We start from the raw sequence: 18,920 nt of genomic DNA on the forward strand, positions 1-18,920 counted from the left end.
AATGTCATACTCCCATGCGATATATTATAACTGATCAGACAAATCGGACACTCAGATTTTCATTCTCCATGTCAAGCAGCTGAACAGGACAAGTTAAAAAAATCTCATTACCATAGCTGGTTATATGGAGGTTATATGCATAATTTTTGGATGCAATGTAATTTATTAGCAAAATGTTAAGAGCAGAATATCACCTTGAATTCAATTTACATAATACATAATATTTCAGAAACACTGGTACATGCTGTAAAGTTTATTTATTTATATATCTATTTAAGTACGTTTATTTCGCCTTAATATATTGTCGAGGTATGGAATCGGGGAAGTCAGGTGACTCGGGTGCAAAAATATGTGATCGGGCCATCCATAACACAAAGTGTTTCATCTGCTTTCTCTTGGGAAATTAAGATCCAGATGGAGCCACCTTAGCTGTTAGCTATTCTGGTAAATCTACTTTTCCCCTCATTTCTATTTTCACTTCAAATGACATTCGAGCTTCATTGACTATTTGTTCTCGAATGTCCTTGGTGTTGTTCCCACTTGACTGGATTTGTACTCTTAAATATTGACCATCTGTAAACTTTACAATTGACGGTTTGTTTTTCCAAACAGGTTCATTTTTAACACAACACATGATGAAATTTAAGAACAGTTAAATAATCAAGTTTTTGAGGATTTGGGGCAGAAGAGTTGGAATCATCCAAGTGTTTAAATTGTTCCCTCTTTCAAATTTTGAATTTGTGCAGTTTAGAAATCGTAAAAATAACATTTGCTCTCCTGTAGCCTGAATTCTAAAGTAGCTTTTCATGTAGTTATCTTAAGCTAGCTTTGTTAACTTAGAACTTTCATCTTTTACAAACGCATGTGGTAACTGCCATGTTTTTTGATAAATGTTCTCATTGTGTGCCATTGACAACGATGGATGTCCAGTTATTTAAACTGAGAGGAGTGGCTGTGAATGCTCATGTTTAAGTGCCATATCCTAGCGCCATCAATGGCAGCCAATGAGTTAAACATGGAGAAAAGTGTTTCTCTCAATTTAGTTTAAATTTTATACAAGATTAGATGTTTTCCGTGGGTAACTAAATGCATTGTAATCGTTTGTTTTTTTTGCCTCTAATGGGCCTCATGAGCTCCCATTTAGGTCAGTAATTCCTTCATCTCCCCAAATTAAAAATCATTTTCTCTCCCAAATGCATGCTGGGAAGAGTAAAAATTCATAATGGGTTAAATCTTTCGGAGCTAAAAAAAATAAAAAAATAAATTTTTTTAGGCTTGTCACAGTTGAAATGCTTTCCGTAAATGTCAACTTTGTTTTAGTGCATTAAACAAAAATCTGTTTTTCCAGCCTTAGCGTTTCATAAGATTGCATCATGAGTATTTCCTGCTTGTGAATGAGCATGCGCAATCTTAAGAGACCAATAAAAACTCTTGGCCTCACACAAGTTCAAGTCCGAACATAAAATAACATACTTCTGCTCCTGAAACAGAGCCAGAAGTCAGAGGAACAAAAAAAGGTCAGTAAGAATCAATCCAGTCAAGCAAGTGTCAAGAGAAGAACACGTTTCATTTCAAAGGACGAAAAATAAAAGCGCTTCTCCACAAGATTACAGGGGAGATGAAATTTGTGAGTTATGGCTGACTTTTTGACAAGGGTTATTGAACAGATGGGGGCTAGCTATGAGGCTGAACGCAGTAAAAACCTGAACACAGTCAAATCTGGAGCACAGATAGTCGCTGGAGTGTGCCAAGATTTACTAACGCTTCTGATAGTGTTGCAGCTTTCTAGGTCAGGGTGTGGAGGGGACGAGGCCTTCAAAGTTGTATGAGATTCAGATGTTCAAAAGGAACGATAGTCTTAGATATCTGCAACATCAAACTGCAGTATTCCAAGTTTTGAATGTGCTAAAAAATATTATGTACATCACAGGGGATTAAGATCTAAAAACTTCTTAGAGCAATCTTGGTAATCAGCTGTGTCATACTCGAGGGCGGATCTAAAAAATATTCTTGGAGTGGCAAATATTTCATGATGGTATAACAAATCATCGATTCTTTGGACATTCATTCATTTTCCATGCCACTTTTCCTGACGAGGGTCAATGATACGATATTCTACGACGATTCGATTAAAAGGCCTTTGAGCTATTTAATACAAAATTATAAACACATGTAATAATCGGTCACAATTTACCTAAAGCCATAGATATTAGATATCTGTTTTGATGTGTATGAAATTTTTTTTGATGAAACTTATTTTATAAAACGGCTTATTGAAATAATAATCATTTTGCATTTTGATCGGATTTCATTCAATTGTGCTTAACAAATCAATATAATGATCCACATTGATTAGATGTTACATCCCTAGTGTCAATACATGGCAGATCTGTGCACATATTGAATCATATTGAGTTTGCTAAGAAATAATACGTTGACATTTACAAACTGAGGTTCATTCATTGTTTTTTAGATTATTGTCCTAAGGAACCTCATTGACATCACGACTTAATTGATGGTAGTAAATGTCAAATTTACTGGATTGTGCATTGGAGCCATATGATGTAACTATCAGTAAAAGCAGATGTTTGCAAATATCTAAAAAATAACACCATCTTACAGAAAAAAACTTATCATTTTATTTGTGTTGCCTGGGTCCAAACTAAATGAAAAAGTGCCTCTAAAAAGTTTGTTTTTGCTAAAATTAGAGGCTATATTCAAACTTTTCGATTTGACATCCTAGTTATGCAGAAAATATTTATGTTAAATGTCAAACTAAGGCTGTAAAATAAGGAGGAAAATGTACATACATTCATACACATACATATAATATGTATAAAGCCTGTCGCAATATGCAATAATTCCATTTATCGCACGGTAAATAAAAATGAAGGCGGTAATTTTTCCCCTGCGATTTATCGCCTTGCATGCATGTGTGTACTGGACTGTCTCAGAAAATTAGAATACACAATATTCTAATTTTTTGAGACAGTCCTGTGTATATATACAGGACTGTCTCAGGAAATTAGAATACACAATATTCTAATTTCCTGAGACAGTCCTGTATATATACACAGGACTGTCTCAAAAAAAATTAGAATACACAATATTCTAATTTCCTGAGACAGTCCTGTATATATACACAGGACTGTCTCAAAAAATTAGAATATTGTGTATTCTAATTTTCTGAGACAGTCCTGTATATATACACAGGACTGTCTCAAAAAATTAGAATATTGTGTATTCTAATTTTCTGAGACAGTCCAGTATGCGCGTGCGGCCGACGTGCTGTTAAAAGTTCGGCTTCCTTGTTACCAACTAAGCAAAACGCATCTTCGTTCCGGGTCCGGCAAAAAATAGGGCCGGAGCCAATCCGTTCCCATTATGTCCTATTGTTCAATGTATATCCGTTCCCATTATGTCCTATTGTTCAATGTATACTGGCCGCGTCAGTGCTCCGGATTGACTGCGGACCAGCACCGGCGTGCCGGAGCCCACTGGATGTTTTAGGTTATTTTTTATATTTGCCGGAGACCTATCCGTCAAAATGGGCGGAGCCAGGCCTGGAGTCAACAGCCCAGTTGTTTATTCACGGTTTAAACACCAGCGAACATGGACGAAGAACGCTCCATCATGGAGGTGGAAAGTCACAAAGTGATTTATGATGCAGCAGATCATCATTATAAGGACAACATTAAAAAGGAAGCTGTATGGTGTCCTATTATGTATGTTTTTCTGGCAATGATATCAAACACACGACGTGCTGACAACTTTTTTTAGTAACACACGGCGCTAACTACACTTCCTCAAGCTGTGGCTCTCGGCAGGCTGTGTCTCTCACTGCCGCGTCACATGAACAAAACAACATCACCGTTGCGTGCACTTCCGGGTGCCGCGGAAAACATCCAATTAGAATATTACACATGGAACGCCATAGCAGAAGCTATGAGGGGAAAAGTTTTCATTTGCCTGCCCTAGATGCTTAAAGCAGTAATGTGAAGTAATTTCTTCACATGCCAAATAGGGTCACAATTAATTCAACATTGTTCAACAAATATAGCATGAAAAAATAATTTATATGTTGTATATTTGACAAAATAATCGCGTTTCCGAAGTTCGAGCCTGAAAGGGGACGAACCCGGAAGTGATACGTCACACCAGGAACGCGATGGCACCTCCATACATACGGCCGCCATACAAAGCCCTTCAAACAATGATTCAAACAGCGATATAAGTGATAGATCGAGCGCAAGGGAGGAGATCCAAGTTTTTAAGAGTTGGAGGAAGAAGAGGAGGTTGGAATTTTATGTTGGACCTAACATGTATTAGCCAGACGCTAATCAGGATGCAAACAATGTGCCTAGACTACCTGACACGGAATGGATACAAGACCCATCGAGATTACAACATTGGTAAGATATAGGCTGTTATTATTTTCATGATTTGAAGATGCAGGCATTTACACATAATTATATGTTTTTGTCTATCTGATGACATTGTTAAAAATAATAATAATCAGACTTCATGTTCATTTTGGCAGATCCGGCAGCTCTCGTGCATATAAAATAATAATATAAAAACGTTGGGGGGAAAGAAGGAGATGAGTCGTTGTTATATCTTGACCGAGTGACCCACACGACACCTTTATTGGCTTTTACAACTTTACTCAACGTCTTGCCAAGTGACTCTGAACAACAACTTTTCTCTCTTTTAGTAAGGCACAATCTAATCTAACAAACATCTAAATGACATGCGTACCCTCTACTGGTGAACTCGCGCATTACAACTAAATAATATCCACTATATCACAGTCGTCGATGGCTTTCTCCACTTTATTGTGGCAACAATAAGAAATCAAAGTGGGGTCTAATGGCATGAGGAAATGTAGTTTTTTCACACAAGCGAACAGATTACAAAGCACCACTTCAGTGTTGCCCCGAGACTACATTTCCCATGATTCACTGCGTGACCTGCGTGCTCGCTGATTCGCTGCGAGATTGACTCAATGCCAAAACGCTAAACTGTCACCTGTCAGTGGCTCTCGCGAAACAAACTAGAAGGCTAGCAAGCGATCACCGTGAAAGAAACGCCGAACCGTACAAATGCAGTGCAATGCTAGAAGCATGAAGGTGGAAATACATAATACAAATACAAATAAATGTGCACAAACTCACCGGCGGTGTGTGTCTTACTGCAACGTGACCGTGAATTACCGCGACGCCGACCCGCTTATATGCACATCCACAACCCTTTCCCGATTGACAGTGGATTAACCCTTTCGGACAAGATCGTAGATGACGCACAATTTAAACACGCTTAACCTAGCGAACGCAACAACAACTATGATCGGGGATTGCCACGAGTTAACTTTCGGCTAACATCGCTAGCTTATACTGTTCATTCCACAACAGTTGGCAGCTCTGCTTTGACAAAGTCATCTGTCATCTATCCAAAAATCACACTTGCTTTTTGGCAAATCCTTGATCATAAGCAGACCGGTTAAGGAAGCAGGCATCTTCGAAGTGTTTGCAGCAGAGAACACTACTCGATGATGGCATGAAATTCATTCGCTTCGTGCGAACGAAAGATGTCCATTTACGTGCCCTGCTATCCTTTGGCCACTCATATAACTTTTCGTTTGAGTGAGAACAAAACATCGCCACACACCGCCGTGGCATCTTACCGAGAAGCAATGCAACAAACAATACTGTTCTATGGCGGACTTCCCTTGCACTTCCCGGTGTGACGTAATTTCCGAAGATTGCTGAAGAAAAGCATTTTCGTTGTCAAGGGCGTTGCTATGGGTTAAACAAAGAATCTGGAAGGGTTGCGTAAAAAAAAATAATGAAAATATGCTTATAACTGTTTAGCCATTGATATTATTCAAAAACATGGTTGGCCAACCTTACTTCACATTACAGCTTTAAATTATTAGAGGCATGGTCTTTTGTTTTTAGTTGTGATTTCTTAAAAAGTATTTATGAATTTAAGAGTAAACATTTATCGTGTTTAAATGGGTGTACTTGAGCTATTAACATATACTGTATTCTTACTGTGTTATTGTAAATTGGTTTTAAAAAAAAAATTGGGGGGGGCGCAATAATATCGCAATAATAAATGATAAATTATCACATGCTAAAATTTGTTATTGCAACAGGCCTATCGCAACAGGCCTAACACACACACACACACACACACACACACACACACACACACACACACACACACACACACACACACATTAGGGCTGTCAAACGATTAAAATTTTTAATCGAGTTAATTACAGCTTAAAAATTAATTAATCGCAATTCAAACCATCTATAAAATATGCCATATTTTTCTGTAAATTATATATATATTCTGTAAAATAAATTGTTGGAATGGAATGATAAGACACAAAATGGATATATACATTCAACATACGGTACATAAGTACTGTAGTGGGCATTTCACTCTACTGTCATTTAAATCTGTCTATGCTGCCCTCACTCCGAAGCGTCTACTCTTTCCAAAGCTAGACAGCTAGTGAACGACGCCTTAATAATCAGACTTCTTCCTTTTTCATCTGATTTATTAACAAAATGGCCTCAAACCATTGTCCTCTTTAGACCGTCGTAAAACTACAAAAAAAAGTACACAAGCATTGCATTACCAACAACGTTAGCTTAGCACGCTATACAGGTTCACTAAACATAAACAAAAAGCGTCTCATACAAAAAATATAACATTTCGATTACTAACATAATATGTACATTCTTTACAACAACCATACTTACGGACAAATCTTGTCCAAGGATCATATAAGCACAACATTACAACGTAGGCGTCAGCCCGAGACGTCGTGCAGCCATGTTGAACTGGCAAGAAAACAATAAACCATGTCGCAAAGCGACCACAAGAGTTCGCTGTTAGCACAAAAAGCCTTGCTGTAAAACTTACAAAAAGTCAGAATACTGTCTGAGCGGGACATGTGCGTTAATTGCGTCAAATATTTTAACGTGATTAATTCAAAAAATTAATTACCGCGTGTTAACGCGATAATTTTGACAGCCCTAATATATATATACATATATACATATATATATACATATATATATATATATATATATATATATATATATTTATATACACAGTGGGAAGAACAAGTATTTGATACACAGTCAATGGGAAAACCCATTGGCAGTGTATCGAATACTTGCTCTATATATTCATATATATATATATATATATTCATATATATATATATATATATATATATATATATATATATATATATATATATATATATATATATACAGTGCCTTGCAAAAGTATTCGGCCCCCTTGAACCTTGCAACCTTTCGCCACATTTCAGGCTTCAAACATAAAGATATAAAATTTTAATTTTTTGTCAAGAATCAACAACAAGTGGGACACAATCGTGAAGTGGAACAAAATTTATTGGATAATTTAAACTTTTTTAACAAATAAAAAACTGAAAAGTGGGGCGTGCAATATTATTTGGCCCCCTTGCCTTAATACTTTGTAGCGCCACCTTTTGCTCCAATTACAGCTGCAAGTCGCTTGGGGTATGTTTCTATCAGTTTTGCACATCGAGAGACATTTTTCCTTGCAAAACAGCTCGAGCTCAGTGAGGTTGGATGAAGAGTGTTTGTGAACAGCAGTCTTCAGCTCTTTCCACAGATTCTCGATTGGATTCAGGTCTGGACTTTGACTTGGCCATTCTAACACCTGGATACGTTTATTTTTTAACCATTCCATTGTACATTTGGGTTTATGTTTTGGATCATTGTCCTGTTGGAAGATAAATCTCCGTCCCAGTCTCAGGTCTTGTGCAGATACCAACAGGTGTTCTTCCAGAATGTTCCTGTATTTGGCTGCATCCATCTTCCCGTCAATTTTAACCATCTTCCCTGTCCCTGCTGAAGAAAAGCAGGCCCAAACCATGATGCTGCCACCACCATGTTTGACAGTGGGGATGGTGTGTTCAGGGTGATGAGCTGTGTTGCTTTTTCGCCAAACATATCGTTTTGCATTGTGGCCAAAAAGTTCAATTTTGGTTTCATCTGACCAGAGCACCTTCTTCCACATGTTTGGTGTGTCTCCCAGGTGGCTTGTGGCAAACTTTAAAAGAGACTTTTTATGGATATCTTTGAGAAATGGCTTTCTTCTTGCCACTCTTCCATAAAGGCCAGATTTGTCCAGTGTACGACTGATTGTTGTCCTATGGACAGACTCTCCCACCTCAGCTGTAGATCTCTGCAGTTCATCCAGAGTGATCATGGGCCTCTTGGCTGCATCTCTGATCAGTTTTCTCCTTGTTTGAGAAGAAAGTTTGGAAGGACGGCCGGGTCTTGGTAGATTTGCAGTGGTCTGATGCTCCTTCCATTTCAATATGATGGCTTGCACAGTGCTCCTTGAGATGTTTAAAGCTTGGGAAATCTTTTTGTATCCAAATCCGGCTTTAAACTTCTCCACAACAGTATCTCGGACCTGCCTGGTGTGTTCCTTGGTTTTCATAATGCTCTCTGCACTTTAAACAGAACCCTGAGACTATCACAGAGCAGGTGCATTTATACGGAGACTTGATTACACACAGGTGGATTCTATTTATCATCATCGGTCATTTAGGACAACATTGGATCATTCAGAGATCCTCACTGAACTTCTGGAGGGAGTTTGCTGCACTGAAAGTAAAGGGGCCGAATAATATTGCACGCCCCACTTTTCAGTTTTTTATTTGTTAAAAAAGTTTAAATTATCCAATAAATGTTGTTCCACTTCATGATTGTGTCCCACTTGTTGTTGATTCTTGACAAAAAAATTAAATTTCATATCTTTATGTTTGAAGCCTGAAATGTGGCGAAAGGTTGCAAGATTCAAGGGGGCCGAATACTTTTGCAAGGCACTGTATGTGTGTGTGTGTTTATATAGCGGAAAACACTCAGGTGACTTGAAGTTCCGCTCTGAGACCCCCAATTTGGCCATATTTCTGAGGGAAGAAAAATTTTGAACAGGAGGGCATTTTAAAAAAACAGTAGCTGAGAGAGCATAATTAAAGACGTCGTGATTTTAACAAGATATTATCGCATACTTACCTTGTTTCGATCCAAAAACTCCAAGTAGCATGTCTCACTAAGTGTCAAGACACAGCTGTGAATGGCCACAACTGGGCTTTTTGGGGATTTTATAGGTGAAACACAGTAATATAACATGGATCGCGATGCAGAAATCGCAGACATCAGGGAGTGGTCGAGATTTTCTTTTTCATATATTTACCCATTTTAAATGTTTACAGTTTTTCTTTGTTGGATTGATTATTTGTCATCTGAAATATCGGCGAAAATGCGACAGTAACAAAAAAATAAAATTAAACGATGGTTATGAAGTAGATATCCGTCACTTATTTGCAGACACTATTTTTTTCCATTGTGATGTAATTTGTTTAAAAGTTTAAAATATTTGAGTGAAGAATTTTTTACAGTCACTTTTTTTTAGCTAAATATTAGACATCAATTAATGATTATAAGGTAAAAATGACAGAGATTTAAAATAATAAATATAATTACTTAGCTTCTTTTCATGGCTAGTTTGAAATAAAAGCAGTTCTGCGGTGTCTGTAAACCAGGGGTGTCCAAACTTTTTGCAACGGGGGCCAGATTTGGTGTGGTAAAAATGTGGGGGGCCGACCTTGGCTGACGTCCTTTACGTAGAACAATATATTTAAGCAAATTTTAGCAAGCGATTGTGTGTGTCACTTTTGCTTTATTTTTTTTCTCAATTAAAAATTTCAACAATCTTGCAACTAGCCTTTGTGTCGCTCTCTTTCGACTCTCGAGCCCTTGCGAAATACTGCTGCTGTGAAATTAGACTAGCTTCAGGTTGCTTGTCGTACATGTCTGCGTGTCTTGTTTGGTAATATCGCCTCACATTTAACTCTTTAAAAACAGCGACTGTCTCTTTGCAAATGAGGCAGACACAGTTGTTGTGTACTTTAGTGAAGAAATAGTCCAATTTGCACCTATCCTTAAAGCGTCGGCCGTCGCATTCAACTTTCTTTTTTTTTTTTGTTGATTGTCCCCATTTTAGAAAATTGGAAGTAAAGGGTAATGCTGCTTAGAGTGCTGCTGCCTAGTGGGTAAATGAGGAGCAGCATTTAGTGTGTAAGCTACTTCATATGCTGGTCGCAGTACTGCTGACCAATTTATTAGGTCTGTGGGCAGGCCAGACGTTATTGATTTTATGACAGAGGCTGGGGGCCGGATGAAATTTGACCACGGGCCGCATTTGGCCCCCGGGCCGGACTTTGGACAGGTCTGCTGTAAACGGACGATTAAAAATAGCTCGGGGGCTTAAAGCGCCACAAAACTGCTATGGCAGCATATAAACATTGTTCTATCAAACACAACAGTTCTTTTGGCTTAAAATACAGCAGTTTATTTTAAAGAGGAGTGCAAGAGCAGAAACTGCTTTTTCAGCCTTGTCTGTGTGGTACCTCTGGGTACCTCACGATACGATTTGCGATGCAGGGCTCACGATAACGATCACACATAGTTCTGCAACGATTAATCGATTAACTCAAGTAATTCGATTAGAAAAATGCTTCAAATCAAATTTTGCTGTTCCGAGGGTTTGTTTAATTTGAGCGACATTGTAATGGTTTGTTTTGAAAGTGCTGAATTTAGTTCTATTGTTTTGGGTGGATACACTGCCCTCTAGTGGCAACAGTGAATATGCCATAACTCGTATAACTTGGCAGAATCCAGCTGCTCCCTGTTAGGACCAACATAAGTGAGGTTTTAGTTTGAGCTAATATGTTTATGGATTCGTTATTTAGTTCAGAGGATTAGAAGGTCAAAGTTGTGACCACAAACCAAAACCTTTTGGGAAACAAAAGTGTTCTATATGTCAATGCAACGAAACAAACTAGGAAATACCGCTTAAAACCTGTTGTATTCAACTACTTTCATTGAGAATCTGAGAATTGAGAATTTTTTCCATTTTGCTCATTTATTTATTTTACAAAAAAATATTTGCTTTATTTTCCTCCCCAAAACATATTTGCATTTAAAACAAATAAAAAATTACAATGAAAATGTTTTTCCCATTTTTTTAGTCAACAAATTCTCTAAAAGGTTTAAACCACTATTCAAAATAGTTAATTTGATAATCGATTATATGACAAACAGTTCATTCATTGTGTCAATCCTTTACACAACAAATACCAAAAAGTGACATCTTCGTTTTGCCTTTTTTTTTTTTTGTTTGGTTGAGATACAGTGATCCCTCATTTTTCGCTGTCAATGGGGGACCCCCACCGAGGCTGAGCATATTTACATTCAATTGTGTGTGTGTGTTCAATGTATTTATTCAGCTTTAACAGCATTGGAAATAAATACATATAAGACATGTTTTTTCCCTTTTTAACCCCCCCCCCCCCCCAAAAAAAACCCAAAAACATATGTATATGTATATTTTAATAGTTTTTAAGCACCGCAATGTGATGTAAAAGATGTTTTCTATTATATATAAAGAATTTATACATGTACACATGCATATATATCAACATTGTTAAATAAAATACTGTATTTATTTATTATTTTTAAAATAATACTATAAAATCTGCGATGGACTGAGGGCACAAAGTTTGAAGCGCAATATTTTCCTCAATGCTGCTGTTGTTGATCAATGAGGATCAACCTATTGGCTGCCAGCCCTCTCAGTCTAAATGGATTGGGTGTCTAGCACCGTCACTGGTACTGAAACCCGATCTTTCACCGGGATGCCTTTGAATTTACAGACATTGATTGGACTTACGTTCAGTTTCTGGAATGGAGCTGCTGATGGAGGAGCTGGTAGAAGTGACGGTGCTCATGGAAGGGCTCATACCATAAGCAGGATACACCCCAGTCATTGCTGCGGTATGTGACACCCACGCTGCAGGATCAATGGGTCGAATTGGCTCACCTGAAACATCAAATTTAAGATTAAAAAAAAAAAATCAAATTGCTTAGAGCCAGCAAAAATGATCCAAATGAAGCCCTCACTTCTTGGCAGTGCAAAGCAGCTTCGTGGGTTCGGGTCCCAGCACTTGGCCACAGTTAAAGTTATGGGACTAGGAGTGAAAGCAGACAACATGTTTATCTTATAACTCGTATTCGTGTTTATTGACGAGCATGCTGGTGAGTGCGAGTGTTACCCAGGCTTGTGCACAATGTCCCTTAGCACTCGAACAGCATCGTCATTACTCATGTTCTCAAAGTTAATGTCATTCACCTGCACGGAACGAAAACATACATATTACATAAAGTAACGAAATATTACGACTTTAACCTCGTAATAACTCGACATAATTCTCCTAACAATACGACTTAAATCTTGTGGGCCTTTTGTTTCTCTCATTGTGTGGTCCCAATATGCCTTCGTAAAATAAATCATTTAAGTCACTAAGAGCAAACAACAACAAAACAATGACTACAATTTGAACAGTGTTGAAATATAGGATAAGAAATCAAATGTCATTAAAAATCATAGTGTCATAATATTTAGAAAAGATTGCCAGTTATTTTGACCGAGGAAAATCCAGCTGTCCTGGAATGTATTAAAAGTGAATGAAAAAAACCACAAGGCTAACCATTTTATAATTGCCCCACAATGATAGTTTTCCATTCCAATTATGACAACAGAAAATTGTTGTTCACAGCCTCAGAAGCTGCAAAGGCACCCGAGTGTGGGAAGATGGACTGCATAGAGAGGCAGCTAGCTGCAAGTGCTCATTACAATACGTAGCCTGAGATTAACTAGCTTCCACATGTTTTGCGCATATGGCTAATGAAGCACAAGCTGTTAAACACATTAACATATTAACAAGATTAAGAGAAAAAAATGAAACTGGACAGATAATTCAAAGAATAGTGCCACAGAACATGACATTAGAGGCGGGAAATGTAAACAGCAAAAAAAAAAAATATTATAAGCACCTCCGTGAAGTTGCCCCGCTATCAGACTCAAATTTATAGAAAAATTATGTCATTCGTTTGTGCTGAAAATTTGTTGGGGAGATATTAACAATTCCTTTATAGGTCAATCTGAAGGCACCCAGCCCCCATTTTGATTATAAACGGCTAAAAAGTTGTGCCGGTACCATTTTATAAATATTGAGATATTAATTTCGAGTGATGTCAATCGCAGCACCTCCATCGCGGCTGACTGAGCGTACCAACTCTCTCTCAATAACAGAGGGGTGTCCCAACAACTAACGCAAACGTATCACAAACTAATGGCACCCCTTCGGGTCCATTTTACAGCAAATGGGGGGCTGCGAGTCACGTCAGCACTCGAAATTAATATCTCAAGCCTCCCATTTACTGCAAAATGGGCCCAAAGGGGTGCATTTTGTTTGTGCTAGTTGTTGGGACACCCCTCTTTATCAAAAGAGTTGAGCCGCGGGTGTTTCACTGACATCATCACTCGAAATTAATATCTCATATCTCAAAAATGATAGGAGCACAAATTTTAACAGCACTAACCATCACAAACGTAGCAAAAACAATTGACACAAATTTTAGCAATTTTTAATCAAAATGAGGGGCTGGTTGACCTCAGATTGATCAATAAAAGAATTATTAATATCTCAAAAACGATAGCAGCACAATCGAAGAATTTTTTTCAGCACAAACGAATGACATAATTATTCTATAAATTTGCGTCTGATGGGGGGGGGGCAAATTCCCTGAGGTTTTCTAAGCGAAGGAAAAAGAAAATGCAAAATCATCCATAAGAATGCCATGACGGACCAACCGGCCCACACAAATTCCTCAAATCCCAGGTATGTAACCGCACACATTTTCACATTCCCTGTGTGCATTTTGCGCAACTTCACTCAATAAACACACCTGCAAGAGCATGTCTCCGGGCTCGATGCGTCCATCGGCCGCCACAGCGCCGCCCTTCATAATGGAGCCAATGTAAATTCCGCCGTCTCCTCTCTCGTTACTCTGGCCCACAATGCTGATTCCCAAGAAGTTGTACTTCTCTGAAAGTCGTAACATTATATGTCATGTGAGTACAACTGTATGGACAAATAGTATCTATGGTCAGGGAGCCTCAGTCAGGGAGACATGAGCTTGCGTATAATCGATAAATGGGGGGAAAAAAGCAACAAAGATCGCACAGTTCTCTGAAAAAAAGAGGTAAAGTGTTCTTGCTTCAAACTACGTGATGAAGTTTACTGCACAAATCTCCCATAAAACAAAAGAAATGCGTTTAAATTTGAGTGAACAAAAGCCTCCTTGCCTGGTGCTAAAATATAATACAATTTTTTTATAGACAGGCTAAAAGGAATCAGCATAGATGTTATATACAGTGTATCACAATAGTGAGTACACCCCTCGCATTTCTGCAGATATTTAGGTATATCTTTTCATGAGACATTACTGACAAAATGACACTTTGACACAATGAAAAGTAGTCTGTGTGCAGCTTATAAAATCGAGTTCATTTATTTTCCCCTCAAAATAACAAAATGTATCCATTAATATCTAAACCCCAGGCAACGAAAGTGAGTACACCGCATGGCAACTTCGTTCATCCCTAAATGTCCAAATTGAGTACTGTTTGTCATTTTTCCTCCAAAATGTCATGTGACTCGTGACAGGAGTGCTGTCAGCATTGCTGCAGAGATTGAAGGGTTAGGGGTCAACCAGTTAGTGCTCAGACCACAAGCCGCACTCTACATCAAATTGGTGTGGATGGCTGTCACCCCAGGAGGAAGCTTCTTCTGAAGACGATACACAAGAAAGCCCGCCCGTTTCATCAGGCCATAGGACATGGTCCCAGTAATCCATGTGCTTTTTTGACATGTCTTCAGCAAACTGTTTGCGAGCTTAGATATCAATGGCTATATTTTGAGGGGAAAATAAATGAACTCTATTTAATAAGCTGCACACTGACTACTTTTCATTGTGTCAAAGTGTCATTTTCTCAGTGTTGTCCCATGAAAAGATGTACTTAAATATCTGCAGAAAGGCGAGGGGGTGTACTCAATTTTGTGATACACTGTAATGTTACCTTCCCAGTCAAAATGGATATGATCACAGTCACTGAATCATTGTCAATGTGAGTGAATGTTAATGATTTTGGCCTGACCCATTGGCGGCGATAGACCTCTAATAAATTTTGACTGCAATAATTGTTACTTAACTCACTATTAATCACATTTATTTCTTCAATCATTCATTGCTAACCCTCCCAGTCAAAATAGATTGGACTAGGACTGCAGCTATCGATTATTTTAGTAGTTGATTAGTCTATCAACTAGAGGTGGGAATCTTTGGGCACCTAACGATTCGATTACGATTATGATTCAGAGGCTCCGATTCGATGATAAATTGATTATTGATGCACCACACACCCCCAAATCCCCCCCGCTTTTAATTTTTTGCACACTAGTTCCAAAATTGTTCAAAAATCCTCTCAGGCTAAACAAACTACTATTTCAGTATCAAGTTAACCGTTAAAAACGGTAAATAAAATACTCAAGTCCCCATTCTGTATCGGTAGCTTTAAGCTACATTCTATTACCGGTAATTTAATGTTGTGAATCAACCGTTAAAGTTGATAAAATTGCTCCCGTTATTCCATAATTTCCCTTCTGTCTACTTTCGACGTGAAAGTTTTAAATCCGTTTCATCATTTAAAGATAGATTCAAGTCAAGATTTTGCCAGTTTTTTTTTTTTTTTTTTTTTAAAGATAAAAAGTAATTAGGTTAGCTACAACAGAGCCTTCTAGTGAAGTCTACTGCTTTAAGATGGCGCTTGTTTACTAGCACGGGAAAGTCTGTCCTTTCGCATCTAGTTCTTGGTATACGATCTAACACAGCCGTCGATTGTCATTTCATATCTAGTTCTGGATATATGTGATATCTACCATAGCCGGATGTTGAGTATGTTTGTAGCAACTAGCAACTGGGTGCTGTTTGTAGCGGCTGACGGCCGCAGTCAGGTATTATTGTTTTTTTTTTTTTTTAATCTAGCGGCATGAGTTGAACATGATATTTACTCTCGGTCCGTTCCTCAATGCGTCCTGAAGACCGCGCTGACTGTGTTTTATTTCCGCTTTACCTGGTATAATTCAATAATCGAATTAGGATCTTTGTGAATCGTTCTCGAATCTTCCACGGCTGAATCGCGAATAATCTAAGAATCGGAAATTTTGCACGCCTCTGCTATGAACTAGTTAGTTCGAATTATCGAGTAATCTGATCAGGAACATTTAATGCGTTGTAGAATCAATTTTGGGAGATGTAAAGCAAAGGTTTGCTAAGATTGCACTTTCTGAAGAGCATTAAATGCGAAAACAAGATAAAATTCACGAGTGTTTCTTCAAACTATGCAGGATTGCACTTTCATTTAAAAATAATTAAAATACCTAAACTTTAAGTAAATAAATGGGGATGTAAGTACAACAAAAGAACAATTGGCTAACTTGCATAGCAAAATTCTGCTAGCTTGAATGCTATAAAACGCTAACATTTTAAACAATGCTCTTAACAAATCGTTCAAACACATAAACCCACAAAAAATAGCTAAATATACCTAGAAACTAAATTACGAATATATGAAAAACGTGATAACATTTTTTTTTAGCGCAAATAAAAACTTACCGTAATTTCCCGAATATAAGGCGCACCCGTGTATAATGCGCACCCCAAATTTACTTGTAAAGTCTAGGGAAAATTATTGTACTCGTTGATAACGCGCACCCTAATTTTAGCACCAATAAATAGAAGAATACAAGAAAACAGAGCTCGTGTACAGATACAGAAATGTCATTTTACTGAATGGTGAAACACAGCACAAGCATAGCATATTGGTAGTTCAAAACATTACCATAAACTGACAATATTTACGGTAATAATATGATTTGACAACTTCTCCAACTTACCAGAATCTAGGAGAAAACAAAACAGATGTGACTTTTCTTTTAAAGGCTGATGTGTAACTTGCTCGTTTCATCATGATGAATAAATGTTTCTTCCATGGATTGATACGGTAAAATGAAAGTGAGAACGTAAGTCGGAAATCCGAGAGTGCTCATCGCTGTCGACAAGACAGTAACAATAGGATCTATTGTTACTTGGGTTTGAGTTTCCCGAGGGACAGATATAGTTGACGGACACACACAGGAAGTCTGTGTCGTTACGTTTGTTATGGTCCGAGTTGCGGAGCTGCAATAAACGTTGACTCAAATGAGTTCAAGAAACTAAATTCTGTGCTTTATGAAGAGTGAAAAAAGCAGAATTTAACACAGACGAAATCATTCGGCCGATCAGAGTGAAGTATTACCGAAACAAAATGGTGACGTCACGTACCGTAATGGTCGCCGCATATGTTTCTTCAACACAACGCGGCCGTGTCAATAAAAAAATTTTTTTTTAAAATCGGTTTATACATATATATTTCTGTCTCCATCCATGTACCCGTTTATAATGCGCACCATGATTTTACAAGTTGATTTTGGGGAAAAAAAGTGCACGTTATATTGGGGAAATTATGGTACCTTATGTTGGTCCTAACAGTGAACAGCTGGATTCAGCCATGTTAAATGAGTTATGTCATGTTCACTGTTGTCACTAGAGGGCAGGGTATCCACCCAAATCAGTAAAACCAAATGCAAATACTTTCAAAACAAACCATTACAACGTCGCTGTAATTAAACGAATACTTGAAGCAGCAAAATTTGTTTTGAAGCTTTTTTTCTAATCGAATTACTTTAGCTCATCGATTAATCGTTGCAGCACTCGATTGGACCTCGATCAGTCAGTGTGAGTGAATGTTAATACTTTGCCTGACCCACTGATTGCGACAGGTGTTTAATCAATGTTAACTACAATTAATCCTAAATAAGTCACATTTTAAGTTAACTTGCGATTAATTGCGAATTAATTGCATTTTTTTTTAAATTTCACAATTAATCACACATTTGCTGCATTTATTTGACAGCTAACTCGCTATTAATAGCACTTTTTGAAGATTTCAGACGTGATGAATCACAAATTAATCAAATCCATTAAAATATTTTTTACCATGGACTTCTCCAATTATTTGCTGCCAGTCCTCCAAATCAAAATGAATTGGATGTCTATCACCGTCAATGGGAGGAATGTTAACAGTTTGCCTGACTTACCCATATTGAGAGTAACCGTAATAATGTTGAGGGACATAGTTGAGTCTGTGATGCTGCTGAATGATGAGGACTAGACACAAGAACAATAAATAAAAAAACTGAAGGTAAATAGTTTTCCATTGTAATATTTTATCAAAAATTATGGTAACTGTGTGGTTGACTTGTGCGCTCTCACCCTGTCCAGATTGGACGCTTTGGGTTTCCGCCGGCGGCGTCGGTGTCGTCTCATTAAACGAGAGGAACTCTGTTCGGTGGAGCTACTAAACCTGCTGGTAGCGTCATCGTCCTCGGAATCAAAGCAGGAAGTGGACTCCAGCTCGCTGCTCATGAAAGAGGAACAGCTGTCGTACTCGGCTCCTCCACGTCCCGCCGGCCGCGACGAGTACCCGTTTTGCCTCCCGCCTATGGGAGAGATGAAGAATCAGGAGTCAAGTAGTACTTCATTATCAACATAGATTAACAAGTACATGTTTAGCTGCTGTGAAAATTCTGGTCAAAGGCAAAAAAATACTAGTCACGACCTTGGTCGGCATGTTTCCGTCTTGGCTTCTCCCTCTCTTTTCTCTGCGACATCACGGAGCCCGTCTCTGTGTCGTTGTCCAAACTGTCCCGGCCGCTCGCTGCTTTCCCGCTGGGGATGGAGGCAAAGTCAAACAAGGGGGGTTGGGGGGGTGATAATAACATTTTATTTCCATCACTTCATTGAAAAACAGGACATTCTTTGAAATTGATA

General features: G+C 38.1%; 1 protein-coding gene across 1 annotated transcript in view; it reads right to left on the reverse strand.

Annotated features, from left to right (window-relative positions):
• The window catches only part of LOC130929563 (segment polarity protein dishevelled homolog DVL-3-like), a 54,537-nt gene that overhangs the window by 16,472 nt on the left and 19,145 nt on the right, over nucleotides 1-18,920 (reverse strand). Inside the window, exons 4-10 of the mRNA XM_057856802.1 lie at nucleotides 18,709-18,818; nucleotides 18,363-18,589; nucleotides 18,188-18,257; nucleotides 13,896-14,035; nucleotides 12,200-12,276; nucleotides 12,048-12,115; nucleotides 11,818-11,967 (exon numbers count right to left, since the gene is read on the reverse strand). Of these exons, the coding sequence (XP_057712785.1) occupies nucleotides 11,818-11,967; nucleotides 12,048-12,115; nucleotides 12,200-12,276; nucleotides 13,896-14,035; nucleotides 18,188-18,257; nucleotides 18,363-18,589; nucleotides 18,709-18,818 (842 nt within the window). The remainder of the gene's footprint in view (nucleotides 1-11,817; nucleotides 11,968-12,047; nucleotides 12,116-12,199; nucleotides 12,277-13,895; nucleotides 14,036-18,187; nucleotides 18,258-18,362; nucleotides 18,590-18,708; nucleotides 18,819-18,920) is intronic.

The sequence above is a fragment of the Corythoichthys intestinalis genome, chromosome 14 (assembly GCF_030265065.1).
Source record: "Corythoichthys intestinalis isolate RoL2023-P3 chromosome 14, ASM3026506v1, whole genome shotgun sequence".
In the NCBI taxonomy this organism is placed as follows: domain Eukaryota; kingdom Metazoa; phylum Chordata; class Actinopteri; order Syngnathiformes; family Syngnathidae; genus Corythoichthys; species Corythoichthys intestinalis.